The sequence below is a fragment of the Aethalodelphis obliquidens genome, unplaced genomic scaffold (assembly GCF_003676395.1).
Source record: "Aethalodelphis obliquidens isolate GAN/ISIS:26980383/991018 unplaced genomic scaffold, ASM367639v1 scaffold3, whole genome shotgun sequence".
Classification (NCBI taxonomy): domain Eukaryota; kingdom Metazoa; phylum Chordata; class Mammalia; order Artiodactyla; family Delphinidae; genus Aethalodelphis; species Aethalodelphis obliquidens.
In genome coordinates, this window is record NW_020837947.1 from 48,623,281 (window position 1) to 48,640,201 (window position 16,921).

The 16,921-nt window shown below is 37.0% G+C and overlaps 1 protein-coding gene across 1 annotated transcript in view; it reads left to right on the top strand.

Annotated features, from left to right (window-relative positions):
• The window catches only part of WASF1 (WASP family member 1), a 93,918-nt gene that overhangs the window by 63,250 nt on the left and 13,747 nt on the right, over window positions 1-16,921 (top strand). The window contains exons 2-3 of the mRNA XM_027088750.1: window positions 3,963-4,123; window positions 9,767-9,901. Of these exons, the coding sequence (XP_026944551.1) occupies window positions 3,991-4,123; window positions 9,767-9,901 (268 nt within the window). The 5' untranslated portion in view covers window positions 3,963-3,990. The remainder of the gene's footprint in view (window positions 1-3,962; window positions 4,124-9,766; window positions 9,902-16,921) is intronic.

The following is a 16,921-nucleotide window of genomic DNA, read 5'->3' on the forward strand; positions in this document are numbered from 1 at the left end:
CTGACAAAGGATTAATCTCCAAAATTTACAAGCAGCTCCTGCAGCTCAATAACAAAAAACAAACAACCCAATCCAAAAATGGGCAGAAGACCTAAATAGACATTTCTCCAGAAAAGATATACAGAGTGCCAACAAACACATGAAAGAATGCTCAACATCATTAATCATTAGAGAAATGCAAATCAAAACTACAATGAGATATCATCTCACACCAGTCAGAATGGCCATCATCAAAAAATCTAGAAACAGTAAATGCTGGAGAGGGTGTGGAGAAAAGGGAACCCTCTTGCACTGCTGGTGGGAATGTGAATTGGTTCAGCCACTATGGAGAACAGCATGGAGGTTCTTTAAAAAACTACAAATAGAACTACCATATGACCCAGCAATCCCACTACTGGGCATATACCCTGAGAAAACCATAATTCAAAAAGAGTCATGTACCACAGTGTTCATTGCAGCTCTATTTACAATAGTCTGGAGATGGAAACAACCTAGGTGTCCATCATCAGATGAATGGATAAAGAAGATGTGGCACATATATACAATGGAATATTACTAAGCCACAAAAGAAACGAAATTGAGCTATTTGTAATGTGGTGGATGGACCTAGAGTATGTCATATAGAGTGAAGTAAGTCAGAAAGAGAAAGACAAATACCGTATGCTAACACATACATATGGAATTTAAGGGGGAAAAAAATGTCATGAAGAACCTAGGGGTAAGACAGGAATAAAGACACAGACCTAATAGAGAATGGACTTGAGGATATGGGGAAGGGGAAGGGTAAGCTGTGACAAAGCAAGAGAGTGGCATGGATATATATACACTACCAAACGTAAAATAGATAGCTAGTGGGAAGCAGCCGCATAGCATAGGGAGATCAGCTCGGTGCTTTGTGACCACCTAGAGGGGTGTGATAGGGAGGGTGGGAGGGCGGGAGATGCAAGAGAGAATTGATATGGGAACATATGTGTATGTATAACTGATTCACTTTGTTATGAAGCAGAAACTAACACACCATTGTAAAGCAATTATACTCCAATAAAGATGTAAATAATAATAAATAAATAAATACATTTTAAAAAACCTATGCTTTCATACTAAACCAAAAAGAAAAAGAGTGATAAATTCCATCACTTTCTCATAAAAGGCATCAAGAGAATGAAATAGCAAGTGACACAAGAGAAGATGTTTTCATCATATATAACCTTTAAATGGCTCATATCCAGTGTTCCTACAAATCAACCCTAACACAACAAATGGTAAATAGAAAGTGGGCAAGAGCATTGACTAGGCACTTCTCAGATGAGAAAAATCCAAAAGATAAACACGTGAAAAGGTGCATAAACTCTCAGTAACTGGGGAAAACATAAAACTGCAGTAAGTTATCACAATTTACCTACAAGAATTGCTAGATTTTTTAAAACTGACAGTACCGAGTGTTGTGAGGATGTGGAGCAGCAGCAGCCTCTTACACTGCTGAAAGGAGTATACATTAGTACAGTCACTCTTGGAACAGTTTGACATCGTCTCCTAAAGTTCAAGCTGTGCATATCCTTAACCAAGCTATTCTCCTAAGTATATTTCCAACAGAAATGTGTAGAGTAAGACACATTTGTAAGACTTGTACATGAATGTTCATGTACAATGTTCATGTTATTCATAATAGCTTCAAACTGGAAACACTCATGTATATAATAGCAACATTAGAATGTGTAAATAAATTGCGGTGTAGTTATACAGTGGAATATTTTACAGCATTGAAAATGAACATCCTACGGTTACACAAAGCAACATGGATGAATGTTACAAATATGTTGACTGTAAAGGGTAAGACACAAAATAATAATACATATCATATGGTTCTATTCACATAAACTTCAAAAAGCAATAAAAACAGAACTACAGTGTTTAGAGTTATCTGCTTAAGGTGTGAAAGTATAAAGAAAAACAAGGAAATATGTATTGTAAGAGTCAGAATAATGGTTACCTTTGGGGAGAAAGGAAGCGAGGGTGACTGGGGAGGAGACCAAAGTGGGACAGTTCTGGGATTTTTATTTCTTATGTTAGCTTGCTAGGGGCTTAAATCATTGAGCTGCACAATTTTGTATACTTTTTTTCCTACATGTTTCATGTTGTACAATTGTAAAAAGGTTTAAAATTGTAGAGAGAATGCTGAGCAAACAGGTCAAAGAGGACAGATTTCATGTAAAAGTTTGTTTTTAAAGAATGGTGATGAGTAACACTTAAATGCAATGAGATTTATCCAAAACTTTCCATTTGGTAGTGATTAAAACTCAGTAAATACTAAATGCCTTCCTTCAGTAAACATTGTTTACCAGTAGGTAAGTACAGGCAGTCCTCACTTTGTATGGTAGTGTGGGACCAAAAAGAAAAAAAGATGACCATACAAGATAAAACTGTACAAAATGATCTTAATGATCAGTGGGAAAAAAATAACAGTTGTTCCATAATCTTTAAAAATTTTTGTCAAAACATTAAAAATTCTTCTATGTTGGTTATAAATATATAGGGAAATGAAAAAATTAGTAAAGCTAATATTAATTTAGTATAATGTAATATGAAACATTAGAAACAATTAGAATTATAGTGCTTTATTTCTTTGTAAAAACCTTAACCAAGAGTAGCTTGAACAGTGCTTTGCCTTTTCCTTGTATAACTTAGAAAAACAGAGCTAGTAGAGTAAGCATCTTTTCTGTCCCATGGTAAATTTTCTTACTCTTTTCTACTAAATTTGGATCAGCTTCCAACACTTTATCCTTTGCACTTTCAGTGTCATGAAATATCTCCAAGAATTCCTTTATTGTGAAGTTTTTTGCTGTTGTCACTTCTTCTGGGACATCTTCCTTTTTGTCACAACGACTTTCCTCATTTACATCAATAATTTCACCTTCACTAAATTCCTCTGACTGCATATCTGTGTCTCTCAAACAGTGGCAGTGACAACATTCCTGCAATCAGCTGTTTTTTCTGTTACTCAACTTATATTCAATTTGAATTTCACTCCAGTGTCATCATTTTTCCTTTCTGTGCCACACTTTTATCTTTGTTGGCCAGTTCCCTCTTTCAGTTACCATTTTGTAAAATTTCATATGAGTTTATCACTGGGAGGCAAGAAGGTAAACCAGCTACATGCTTTGCTGTCTGTAGGTGAACTGAGTAACAGATGAGAAGTGACCTATCACCAACAGACTTTGAAAAGAAGTGATGTGATTGGTCACTGAAATGATGTGCATCTCTTATTAACATAGTGACCTGTGAACTGTGAAGTGCCAGCAAAGAAGTTCGTATTTATGTAGTTACTCACACTTAGTATACTGTGGTAAGTGAAGTTGGAGCCATGTTGTTGGGGGACTGTTTAACGAATTGTGGAAGCTGAAATTTGTGCATATGGGAAGCCTGGGAAGTGAGGACTGACTGTAATACATAGAAGGTTGAGCCATTTGATCAATTAAATATTTGGTTGGTTTTGATTAGATTGAGGATGTAGGGCTACTTGGACTATCTGATTTCTGAGCTATTGAATGCCTGATACATTTTATGTGGAAGTGTAATTTTGATACTACTCTTGCAGTTTCTTTAATCCTTTTAGATACTTCCTTACAGAGGACCTTTCATACTAACTCTCTAGAACAAAACCCCTAGTTGTATAGTAAGTAAAATCAGTGGTTTTAGGAGAATAATAGTGATGATGATTATGAATTCACCATGAAGCAATTGACATTGAAAGTAAGTTTTTAAAAAAAAATTTTACATAATGTTGACATTCTAATAATTGAAGATAAAAATGGTTAACAAATCAACTTTGATTCATTTAGCCCGGTGACTCCATTTTCACCATCTTCATACTAGCAAATATTTTATTATTAAATGAAAAAGATAAGGTCTCACTCTGTGTTGGTCGAAACTGAAGTGTTAATTTATTGTTTGATTTCCTACAGGTGAACTGCCATAGAGGTTGATCTCAAGATGCCATTAGTGAAAAGAAACATCGATCCTAGGCACTTGTGCCACACAGCACTGCCTAGAGGAATTAAGAATGAACTGGAATGTGTAACCAATATTTCCTTGGCAAATATAATTAGACAACTAAGTAGCCTAAGTAAGTATTTTTACATCAATTAAAAATATTACTCGCTGGCTTCTCTGGTGGCGCAGTGGTTGAGAGTCCGCCTGCCGATGCAGGGGACATGGGTTCGTGCCCCGGTCTGGGAAGATCCCACATGCCGCGGAGCGGCTGGGCCCGTGAGCCATGGCCGCTGAGCCTGCGCATCCGGAGCCTGTGCTCTGCAACGGGAGAGGCCACAACAGTGAGAGGCCCACGTACTGCAAAAAAATACTACTCGTAAACCAGAATGTTATGCTTTAGGGTATTAAGATGATACTCTTGTGATTAATTTGGGGGGGGGGGGATAGTTGATGAGAAAGAGTACCAAGTTATCTTGAAAAATGTAGTCATTTTAAGTAAAATTAATGCGTTTTAGAATCATTTCTTCTTCCCCTGCATGTTTCCTCTGGGAAAGGGAAATAAGGATAGAATCTTTAGGAACAGAATCACATGATGGTTAAGAATTAATGAGATTGTTTTTAAAATATAATTCAGTCTGTAAAAGGTGGTGCTCAAGTTGTACTTTTGCTTGCTTGTTATCGCTATTTACTTTTTTCGAGGCTTAAACTATTTGTGTTTGGGGTTGCTAGTATCTCTCTCTTTATATACATATATATATATATCTTACTAGCATAGGGAAATATTTTTTTATTACCAAATATCTAAAAGTGAAAGATGTGGAATAGTAACTAACTAGTCAGAGGATTTAGGTTAGTCAGGTGAGTTGTCTAAAGGACATTAGGATATCAGTCAAGTGCAGCATGATGGCAGACAGAAGGCAAGCAGGTTGGTCAGATAATAAAGGCCAGTGGAAGGGACAGGTTAGGGGAGGAGGAGACAGGCAGTATGTTTCCATTATAAGATTACATAACAGAGCTACTAGGTTAAGGAATTAAATAAATTATTTCCCATTTATTCTAAATGTAATATTAGAAAAATTTTTTTAAATATAGTTTATCTTTTGAATTGAAGGATTAGCTTTTTATTAGACATTTATATTTCATTTTAAAGATAAAACAAGATGGTTTTAGTCTACATATCTTCTCTAAGTAGTCCTAGATTTATCAGCCATACCCACCCACATAGGTTGGCTTTATAGGCAGGATTAGCTCCTCTTTTCTTTTCCTTTTAACTTTTGTCCTTTCTTTTTATAATTGACTACTTAGCACAAGGTAAAAAGATGTTGTTAATCTGATTTGTTTCAAGTGAGAGCATTTGGACATACACTTGTAGTCAGAGCAACATAAAAAGTTATATTTGAATATTCTTGGTGAGAGCACTAAATTTCTACATTGCCTATGAAATAGTTGTAGGAGTAAATTAAAAGACTGTTTCTTTGAGTTTAAGTGTATTTGTTGTCTCATTTGGTGGGGTTTTTTTTTCAGGTTAGTTATCATCAGTGAATCATTAATGTATTGTTTACTTGTTTCTTCCTTGAGAAATTCAATATAAAGTGTACTTTGGAGACAAGTCAAAAGAAAAGGCCTAGAAAGTACATTAATATATGCTTATCCATATTGTTTAAAGTCATTTGCTAGCACTAATCGGTTTTATGATCTGTTAGATTCTATTAACGTAACATAACTTCATATAAAATTCATATATTCTATATGTATATGGGTACATCAGCTTGTTAATATTAGAATACATGTTAAGAGCATAGAAATGACATTAATAAATTTGGTTAAAATATTTCTTTAAATTAAAATGAATATTAGATCTAATATAAACAACTTCTTTTAGGTATATTTTCAATGTAGAATTTAGAACTAATGTGTGTCAGTTTTGCAGTACTAACCTGTTTCTTACATAATCTGAAGGTGAAAATTTAAGGAATTTTCAAGTTTGATACAGAAAGTCCATATAAGCAACATCTGTCAGCAAGCACATGGTCATGTTGTAGCCAGACTGAAAATAGAAATACATTGTAAAGATATAACTAAATTAGGTTTTGGGTACTTCAAACTTGGAATCAGAGACTATAGAGGCATGTTCTAAGCAGTTTGTAGAGATTTAAAAAAAGAAAAAAGAAAAAGCATAAAATATTGTAGCAAGGTGTAACAATAGTTTACCACTCCAGAATTAAGCTCTCTGGCAGCTTTCCCACGTGACATAGTTGAGAACCTGGAATTAAATTTAAAAGACCTCTAGATAGCCAGAATAAACAAGCCCAAGCACTAAAGACCATGCACATAAAATAACCAGTTGATCCCTCTCCCAACTTGTTTACTTTTACTTTGGTAATTCAGACAGGGTTTATGATGTGGTTTCCAAACGTTAATGTTTCAGAGCATTAAAAGAGGAGATACGGGGCGGGGGTGGGTGGGGAGATAATAGAAGCAAGCAGTACTGAAGCCAACCAAAAGATATAGTTTATAGCAAAGGAAGAAGTGACATAAGGGAAAAAGCAACATAAAAACTGGAAAGAGGCCATTTAATGTAAAAGCAAATATTCTTATACATTTCAAAGCTGTTGTTTCTCATAATCAATTCATGACTATAAGTCCTCAATAAAAGGTTAAATTATGTTTAATTTTTATTTAAGAAGACAGGGAAGCTTAGAGTAGATTTTACGTTTGTTTCCATCCAAAATAGTTAAAATAATAATTAATGCATTAAATAATTTCTGAATTACTTAGAAAGCTAGGCTATTCAGAATGGTTCTAGGTAATTCAGATTTTCACTTTGGTACTATTCCTAACACCAAAAGTGCTATTGCACACAGCAGTGAAGGTCAACTCCAGAGTTCATCATTGCTTGGAGCTGCACATCGTCCTGACCTCTTCCTTGCAAAAATATGCATCTGGTTCAGTTGTTTTTCCTAGCGGAACACAATTCTGTTTTATAATAGATAATTGCTGAAAACATAGAATTCACTTTATTTAAATTTCTTTTGCTATACCAAAAGTTTCCCCATTTTATTGCCATCTTATTTAACAACCATTGGGACTCTAATTACCTGAGAGATCTTTTACATTTTCTTTTCCCAAGGCCTTTCTCTTATTGAATATGGTCAGTTCATGCTACCAAGATGAGCTGATAGAGCCTACTTCTTGCTCTCAATCATAGAAAATTTGACAGATAGATAGGAAAGTAGATGGGTGAGAGGGTGGATAAATAGATTGGCTCTATAAGACTAATTAGATAATAGATAGACAATGGACAGATAACACTGAATATTTTGCTGTGTGATAAAGGTACATGTTTCTTGTCCAAAAAGAACATACCCCATTTAGTTGAAGAGTCTAATATTATGAATTCTGTGAGTTTCAAACAGTGTGAGCATGTATATAATTAAAATCAGGAGTTTTAGATTATAGGAACTGAGAAAAGGGAGATAGGCATAGGTGAAGTCATTAGAGGAGGCTTGCTGAATGAAATATGAATTGAATTGGGCCTTTAAGGAACAAAAGAATTTGGAAACTGGAGATGAATGAAGAAGGAAGGCATTTCAACTTGCATGTAGAAGTAGGCAGATGAATGGAGGCAAAAATAAATATATGAGGGGGATTAAAGGGACAAATGATATTAGACATGTAAGGTGGAGCTTGATTATGGAGGACAGTGTTAGCTGAGAGGTTTTAGATTTTTAACATCAGAGGTAATGAGACCTCATAGATTCTTGAGTAGAGACATAGTATAATAAATGTAAGGTTAGTTGAAATTCAGATCATACACAATTAGTTTTACATTGTGAACTTTATTCCTTTCACCTGTCTCTGGGAGGGAAGGAGGAGGTAGATGTGGAAAGTAAGAAGGAATATGAAAAGAGAACAGATGGGGTTGTTTATCTTACCCACTGCAGTGCTTTGGTGCTTAAACCTGAGGTGGGGAAAGTGTAAACTCTTTTTAAAAAATCTGTTAAAAAAAAGAAAAATCTGTGGGCCCTCTTTCCAGAAAAATGCAAATGCATTAAAAATCTGCATGTAATTTCAGGTGGTATACAGACTATAACTTAAAGATCCGTGTATTAAACTAAGTTCTTTTAGGTTTAAAATTGTCTCTTCCATCTCTGTATCCCTAACATTTGATGAATAAATGTATGGAATGCTTCCCTTATCTGCCAGAGAAACTCTGTGCCTCTGGAAGTGTCTCTAATACCATCCCACACCCAAACGTTTAGATGCTTCTTTCTCTGTGCTTTGTGACTTTTACGTCGTTTTATAGTAAGAGCTGCCTGTTGTTGAGCCCCTATCCTGTATCAGGTACTCTACAATTGCACCCCATCCTCTCCTTCTTTTTTCTCCTTTTCTTATAACTTCTTTGAAGGAGATATTTTTATTGCTGTTTTATGGGTGAGGAAATTGATGTCAAGGCCTCAAAGTGAATGGAACAAAGATTTGGACTTATTTATTAAATTGGTTTTCACGTTTATTTAAATATTTGTTTCTCCCTCTGTTCAAAACCCGTCAGTGGCAGAGAACTTCGTCCAATCATTTTTATATCTCCAGGATCTGGTACACAGTCTGGCACATAAGACATTCCCAGTCATTTTGGCTTAAAGAATATATGTGAGCGAATGAATATATACAAAATTATCCTTTTTCTCTTAATTTATTATAGAGAGATTAAAGTTATGATTTTTTTCCTAAAGATTATAAAATCTTCTAGGACAGGTATTTTATGTTTTATTTCTTGGTGTCTTCAGTAAGAAATACACCTACCAGGCACAGGGTGAGCCCTCAGTAAACCTTTGTTGATTTAACTGATAATATATTGAAGTGCTTTGAAAAAAAGACAGCCATTGTTCAAATGTAAACTGGTGAGATTAATGAATTCATTCTATAAGTATTTAGTACCCTGTTACAGGACTCTATAGAGCTTACTGTTGAGCTACATTTAACCTAGACTGTACGCTTGGGTCTAAAATGTCTTGATTTAGGAAGACCATCAATTTTTTTTTATTCAAAGGTATAGATAGTGATTGACTTATCTTTATATTGTGAGCATTTATTTATATGTTCTAAATACACTTGAACATTTTAAAATTATAGGTCATCTAAAACTTCTCCCTGGCTTATTTACTAGATAGAAATTTTTATTTCTCCTTTTAGAATGGGATTATTTTGGCTTATTCTTTACAGTAATGGAAATTTACATGACTAGAGGAATTCAGTGATTTTAGATTTATGATGTTTTAAGAAACTAGAATGAGAGAAAATATAAAATATCTCTCATAAATTTTCAGGATCTGTATTTTGGGTGTACCTGAGATTAGGTCATCTACTAGGTTTATGAAATATCTTGGATTCTGCCACTTGGCCTGAAATTCGGTTCTAGTGTACAGTCTGTTTATGACTGCTGAATTGGGATTAGAGATGTATTATTTATGTGTACTTTACATTATAACCTCTCTAACCCTCAACAGGTGTAGATAGAGATAAAGCAGGAGAGTATTTCCTTAGCCACAAGTCACCTACCAGGAAGTGGTAGAGCTAGTATCTAAAACTGTATTTCCCAGGGTTTGTGTTTTCTTCTCACTCTGTCACAGTTGGATTACTTTAGGATGGGTTTAAAATTTAAACTACTTTCAAGTAAATACTAAATTCATTGGGGCAGCGTTTTTAAATGTTAAATTGTTTGATATTTATCTCAGATAACATTAACTTTTATGGTATATGCTTCATTTTTGCTTAGGTAAATATGCTGAAGATATATTTGGAGAATTATTCAATGAGGCACATAGTTTTTCCTTCAGAGTTAACTCATTACAAGAACGTGTGGACCGTTTATCTGTTAGTGTTACACAGCTTGATCCTAAAGAAGAAGAATGTAAGTTTATTCATGTTATATTTTCTTTCACATGTATGTTTTTGGTTAGGTGGGATGAGTGATATATTTAAGAACACTATTATACATGAATTTATTAAAAAAAAACAACTGGGAGAAATGTGCTTCAATTAATGAAAGAAACATACACACACACACACACACACACACGCACACACACACACAAACAAAACATGAATTTACTACACCTCGGGGGGCAGGGGGAGACCTTCAAGATGGCAGAGGAGTAAGATGTGGAGATCACCTTCTTCTCCACAAATACATCGGAAATACATCTACATGTGGAACAACTCCTACAGAACACCTACTGAACGCTGGCAGAAAACCTCAGACCTCCCAAAAGGCAAGAAACTCCCCACGTACCTGGGTAGGGCAAAAGAAAAAAGAAAAGACAGACAAAAGAATAGGGACGAGATCTGCCCCTCTGGGAGGGAGCTGTGAAGGAGGCAAACTTTCCACACACTAGGAAGCCCCTTCACTGGAGGAGATGGGGGGTGGGTGGGGGGGTGAAGCTTCAGAGCCACGGAGGAGAATGCAGCAACAGGGGTGCAGAGGGCAAAGCGGAGAGATTCCCGCACAGAGAATCAGTGTCAACCAGCACTCACCAGCCTGAGAGGCTTGTCTGCTCACCTGCCAGCACAGGTGGGGGCTGGGAGCTGAGGCTTGGGCTTTGGAGGTCAGATCCGAGGGAGAGGACTGGGGTTGGCTGCGTGAACACAGCCTGAAGGGGCTAGTGCGCCACATCTAGCTGGGAGGGAGTCTAGGAAAAAGTCTGGAGCTGCAGAAGAGGCAAGAGACCATTGTTTCGGGGTGTGCGAGGAGAGGGGATTCAGAGCACCACCTAAACGAACTCCAGAGATGGGCGCAAGCCGCGGCTATCAGCACGGACGCCAGAGATGGGCATGAGATGCTAAGGCTGCTGCTGCAGCCACCAAGAAGCCTTCGTACAAGCACAGGTCACTATCCACACCTCCCCTCCCAGGAGCCTCTGCAGCCTGCCACTGCCAGGGTCCCGTGATCCAGGGACAACTTCCCCAGGAGAACACACAGCATGCCTCAGCCTGTTGCAACGTCATGCCAGTCTCTGCTGCCGCAGGCTCGCCCTGCATTCCGTAGCCCTCCCTCCCAGTGGCCTGAATGAGCCACAGCCCCTTAATCAGCTGCTGCTTTAACCACATGCTGTCTCGGTCGGGAACAGATACCTTCAGATGACCTACACGCAGGAGCGGGTCCAAATCCAAAGCTGAACCCCAGGAGCTCTGCAAACAAACAAGAGAAAGGGAAATCTCTCCCAGCAGCCTCATGAGCAGTAAATTAAATCTCCACAATCAACTTGACATACCCTGAACCTGTGGAATACCGGAATAGACAACGAATCATCCCAAAATTGAGGCAGTGGACTTTGGGAGGAACTATAGACTTGGGGTTTTCTTTCTACATCTAATTTGTTTCTGGTTTTATGTTTATCTCAGTTTAGTATTTAGAGCTTATTAACATTGGTAGATTTGTTTATTGATTTGGTTGCTCTCTTCCTTTTTTTTCTTAATATATGTATTTTTTTCCTTTTTTTCTGAGTGTGTATGTCTGTGCTTCTTTGTGTGATTTTGTCTGTATAGCTTTGCTTTTACCATTTGTCCTAGGGTTCTGCCCGTTTTTTTTTGTTTGTTTTTATTTTGTCATATAGTTTTTAGCACTTATCATTGGTAGATTTGTTTTTTGGCTTGGTTGCTCTCTTCGTTCTTTCTTTTTTCTATTACTTTTTTTTTTTTTGTGGTACACAGGCCTCTCACTGCTGTGGCCTCTCCCATTGTGGAGCACAGGCTCCGGACGCGCAGGCTTAGTGGCCACGGCTCACGGGCCCAGCCGCTCCGCGGCATGTGGGATCTTCCCGGACCGGGGCACAAACCCACGTCCCCTATATCAGCAGGCGGACTCAACCACTGCGCCAGCAGGGAAGCCCTGCTTTTTTATTTTTAATAATATTTTTTTAATTTTAATAACTTTATTTTATTTTTATTTTATCTTTATTTCTTCTTTTTTTTTCCTCCCTTTTATTCTGAGCTGTGTGGCTGACAGGATCTTGATGCTCCAGCCAGGTGTCAGACTTGAGCCTCTGAGGTGGGAGAGCCAAGTTCAGGACATTGGTCCATCAGAGACCTCACAGCCCCACATAATATCAGTGAAAGCTCTCCCATAGATCTCCATCTCAACGTTAAGACCCAGCTCCACTCAAGGACCAGCAGGCTACAGTGCTGGGCACCCTATACCAAACAACTAGCAGGACAGGAACACAACCCCACCCATTAGCAGAGAGGCTGCCTAAAATCATAATAAAGTCACAGACAGCCCAAAACACACCAATGGACTCAGTCCTGCCCACCAGAAAGGCAAGATCCAGCCTCATCCACCAAAACACAGACACAAGTCCCCCCCCACCAGGAAGCCTACACAGCCCACTGAACCAACCTTACCCACTGGGAGCAGACACCAAAAACAACAGGAACTACGAACCTGCAACCTGCAAAAAGGAGACCACAAACACAGTAACTTAAGCAAAATGATAAGACAGATAAATACACGGCAGATGAAGGAGCAAGGTAAAAACCCACCAGACCAAACAAATGAAGAGGAAATAGGCAGTCTACCTGAAAAAGAATGCACAGTAATGAGAGTAAAGATGATCCAAAATCTTGCAAATAGAATGGAGAAAATACAAGAAATGTTTAAAAAGGACCTGGAAGAACTAAAGAGCAAACAAACAATGATGAACAACACAATAAATGAAATTAAAAATTCTCTAGAAGGAATCAGTAGCAGAATAACTGAGGCAGAAGAACAGATAAGTGACCTGGAAGACAAAATAGTGGAAATAACTACCAAAGAGTAGAATAAAGAAAAAGAATGAAAAGAATTGAGGACAGTCTCAGAGACCTCTGGGACAACATTAAACGCACCAACATTCGAATTATAGGGGTCCCAGAAGAAGAAGAGAAAAGAGAGGGACTGAGAATATATTTGAAGAGACTATAGTTGTAAACTTCCCTAACATGGGAAAGGAAATAGTCAAGTCCAGGAAGTGCAGAGAGTCCCATACAGGATAAATCCAAGGAGAAACATGCCAAGACACATATTAATCAAACTATTAAAAATTAAATACAAAGAAAAAAAAGCAGCAAAGGAGAAGCAACAAATAACATACAAGGGAATCCCGATAAGGTTAACAGCTGATCTTTCAGCAGGAACTCTACAAGCCAGAAGGTAGTGACAGGACATATTTAAAGTGATGAAAGGGAAAAATCTACAACAAAGATTATCCAGCAAGGATCTCATTCATATTCAATGGAGAAATTAAAACCATTACAGACCAGCAAAAGCTAAGAGAATTCAGCACCACCAAACCAGCTTTACAACAAATGCTAAAGGAGCTTCTCTAGGCAGTAAACACAAGAGAAGGAAAATACCAACAAAACAATCAAGAAAATGATAATAGGAACATAGATATCGATAACTATATTAAATGTAAATGGATTAAATGCTCCAACCAAAAGACATAGACTGGTTGAATGGATACAAAAACAAGACCCGTATATATGCTGTCTACAAGAAACCTACTTCAGACCTAGGGACATATACAGACTGAAAGGGGTTGGAAAAAGATATTCCATACAAATGGAAATAAAAAGCTGGAGTAGCAATTCTCATATCAGACAAAGTAGACTTTAAAATATAAACTATTACAAGAGACAAAGAAGGACGCTACATAATGATCAAGGGATCAATCCAAGAAGAAGATATAACAATTGTAAATATTTATGCACCCAAAAGAGGAGCATCTCAATACATAAGGCAAATGCTAACAGCCATAAAAGGGGAAATCAACAGTAACACAATAAAATTAGGAGACTTTAACACCCCACTTTCACCAATGGACAGGTCATCCAAAATGAAAAAAAATAATGAAACCCAAGCCTTAAACGACACACTAGACCAGTAGGACTTAACTGATATTTATAGGACATTCCATCCAAAAACTACAGAATACACTTTCTTCTCAAGTGCTCATGGAACATTCTCCAGGATAGATCATATCTTGGGTCACAAATCAAGGCTTGGTCAATTTAAGAAAATTAAAATTGTATCAAGTATCTTTTCTGACTACAATGCTATGTGACTAGATATCAATTACAGGAAAAGACCTGTAAAAAATACAAACACACGGAGGCTAAACAATAAATTACTTAATAATGAAGTGACCACTGAAGAAATCAAAGATGAAATCAAAAAATACCTAGAAACAAATGACAGTGGAGACACGATGACCCAAAACCTGTGGGATGCAGCAAAAGCAGTTCTAAGAGGGAAGTTTATAGCAATACAATCCTACCTTAAGAAACAAGAAACATCTCAAATAAACAACCTAACCTTCCACCTAAAGCAATTAGAGAAAGAAGAACAAAAAAACCCCAAAGTTAGCAGAAGGAAAGAAATCATAAAGATCAGATCAGAAATAAATGAAAAAGAAATGAAGGAAACAACAGCAAAGATCAATAAAACTAAAAGCTGGTTCTTTGAGAAGATAAACAAAATTGATAAACCATTAGCCAGACTCATCAAGAAAAAAAGGGAGAAGACTCAAATCAATAGAATTAAAAATGAAAAAGGAGAAGTAACAACTGACACTGCAGAAATACAAAAGATCATGAGAGATTACTACAAGCAACTCTATGCCAATAAAATGGACAACCTGGAAGACATGGACAAATACTTAGAAATGCACAACCTGCCAAGACTGAACCAGGAAGAAATAGAAAATATGAACAGACCAATCACAAGCACTGAAATTGAGACTGTGATTAAAAATCTTCCAACAAAGAAAAGCCCAGGACCAGATGGCTTCACAGGCGAATTCTATCAAACATTTAGAGGAGAGCTAACACCTATCCTTCTCAAACTCTTCCAAAATATATCAGAGGGAGGAACACTCCCAAACTCATTCTACGAGGCCACCATCACCCTGATACCAAAACCAGACAAAGATGTCACAAAGAAAGAAAACTACAGGCCAGTATCACTGATGAACATAGATGCAAAAATCATCAACAAAATACTAGCAAACAGAATCCAACAGCACATTAAAAGGATCATACACCATGATCAAGTGGGGTTTATTCCAGGAATGCAAGGATTCTTCAATATATGCAAAACAATCAATGTGATACACCATATTAACAAATTGAAGGAGAGAAACCATATGATCATCTCAATAGATGCAGAGAAAGCTTTTGACAAAATTCAACACCCATTTATTTTAAAAACCCTGCAGAAAGTAGGCATAGAGGGAACTTTCCTCAACATAATAAAGGCCATATATGACAAACCCACAGCCAACATCGTCCTCAATGGTGAAAAACTGAAACCATTTCCACTTAGATCAGGAATAAGACAAGGTTGCCCACTCTCACCACTATTATTCAACATAGTTTAGGAAGTTTTAGCCTCAGCAATCAGAGAAGAAAAAGAAATAAAAGGAATCCAAATCAGAAAAGAAGAAGTAAAGCTGTCACTGTTTGCAGATGACATGGTACTATACATAGAGAATCCCAAAGATGCTACCAGAAAACTATTAGAGCTAATCAATGAATCTGGTAAAGTAGCAGGATACAAAATTAATGCACAGAAATCTCTGGTATTCCTATACACTAAGGATGAAAAATCTGAAAATGAAATCAAGAAAACACTCCCATTTACCATTGCAACAAAAAGAATAAAATAACTAGGAATAAACCTACCTAAGGAGACAAAAGACCTATATGCAGAAAATTACAAAACACTGATGAAAGAAATTAAAGATGATACAAACAGGTGGAGAGATACACCATGTTCTTGGATTGGAAGAATCAACATTGTGAAAATGACTCTTCCACCCAAAGCAATCTACAGATTCAATACAATCCCTATCAAACTACCACTGGCATTTTTCACAGAACTAGAACAAAAAATTTCACAATTTGTATGGAAACACAAAAGACCCCGAATAGCCAAAGCAATCTTGACAATGAAAACTAGAGCTGGAGAAATCAGGCTCCCTGACTTCAGACAATACTACAAAGCTGCAGTAATCAAGACAGTATGGTACTGGCACAAAAACAGAAAGATAGATCAATGGAACAGGATAGAAAGCCCAGAGATAAACCCATGCACATATGGTCACCTTATCTTTGATAAAGGAGGCAGGAATGTACAGTGGAGAAAGGATAGCCTCTTCAATAAGTGGTGCTGGGAAAACTGGACAGGTACATGTAAAAGTATGAGATTAGAACACTCCCTAACACCATACACAAAAATAAGCTCAAAATGGACTAGAGGTCTAAATGTAAGGCCAGGAACTATCAAACTCTTAGAGGAAAACATAGGCAGAACACTCTATGACGTAAATCACAGCAAGATCCTTTCTGACCTACCTCCTAGAGAAATGGAAATAAAAACAAAAATAAACAAATGGGACCTAATTGAACTTCAAAGCTTTTGCACAGCAAAGGAAACCATAAACAAGACCAAAAGACAACCCTCAGAATAGGAGAAAACATTTGTAAATGAAGCACCTAGCAAAGGATTAATCTCCAGCATATACAAGCAGTTCATGCAGGTCAATATCAAAAAAAAAATAACCGAATCCAAAAATGGGCAGAAGACCTAAATAGACATTTCTCCAAAGAAGATATACAGATTGCCAACAAACACATGAAAGGATGCTCAACATCATTAATCATTAGAGAAATGCAAATCAAAACTACAACGAGGTATAACCTCACACCAGTCAGAATGGCCAAAATCAAAAAATCTAGAAACAATAAATGCTGGAGAGGGTGTGGAGAAAAGGGAACCCTGTTGCACTGCTGGTGGAATGTAAAGTGATACAGCCGCTATCGGAAACAATATGGAGGTTCCTTGAAAAACTAAAAGTAGAACTACCATACGACCCAGCAATCCCAATACTGGGCA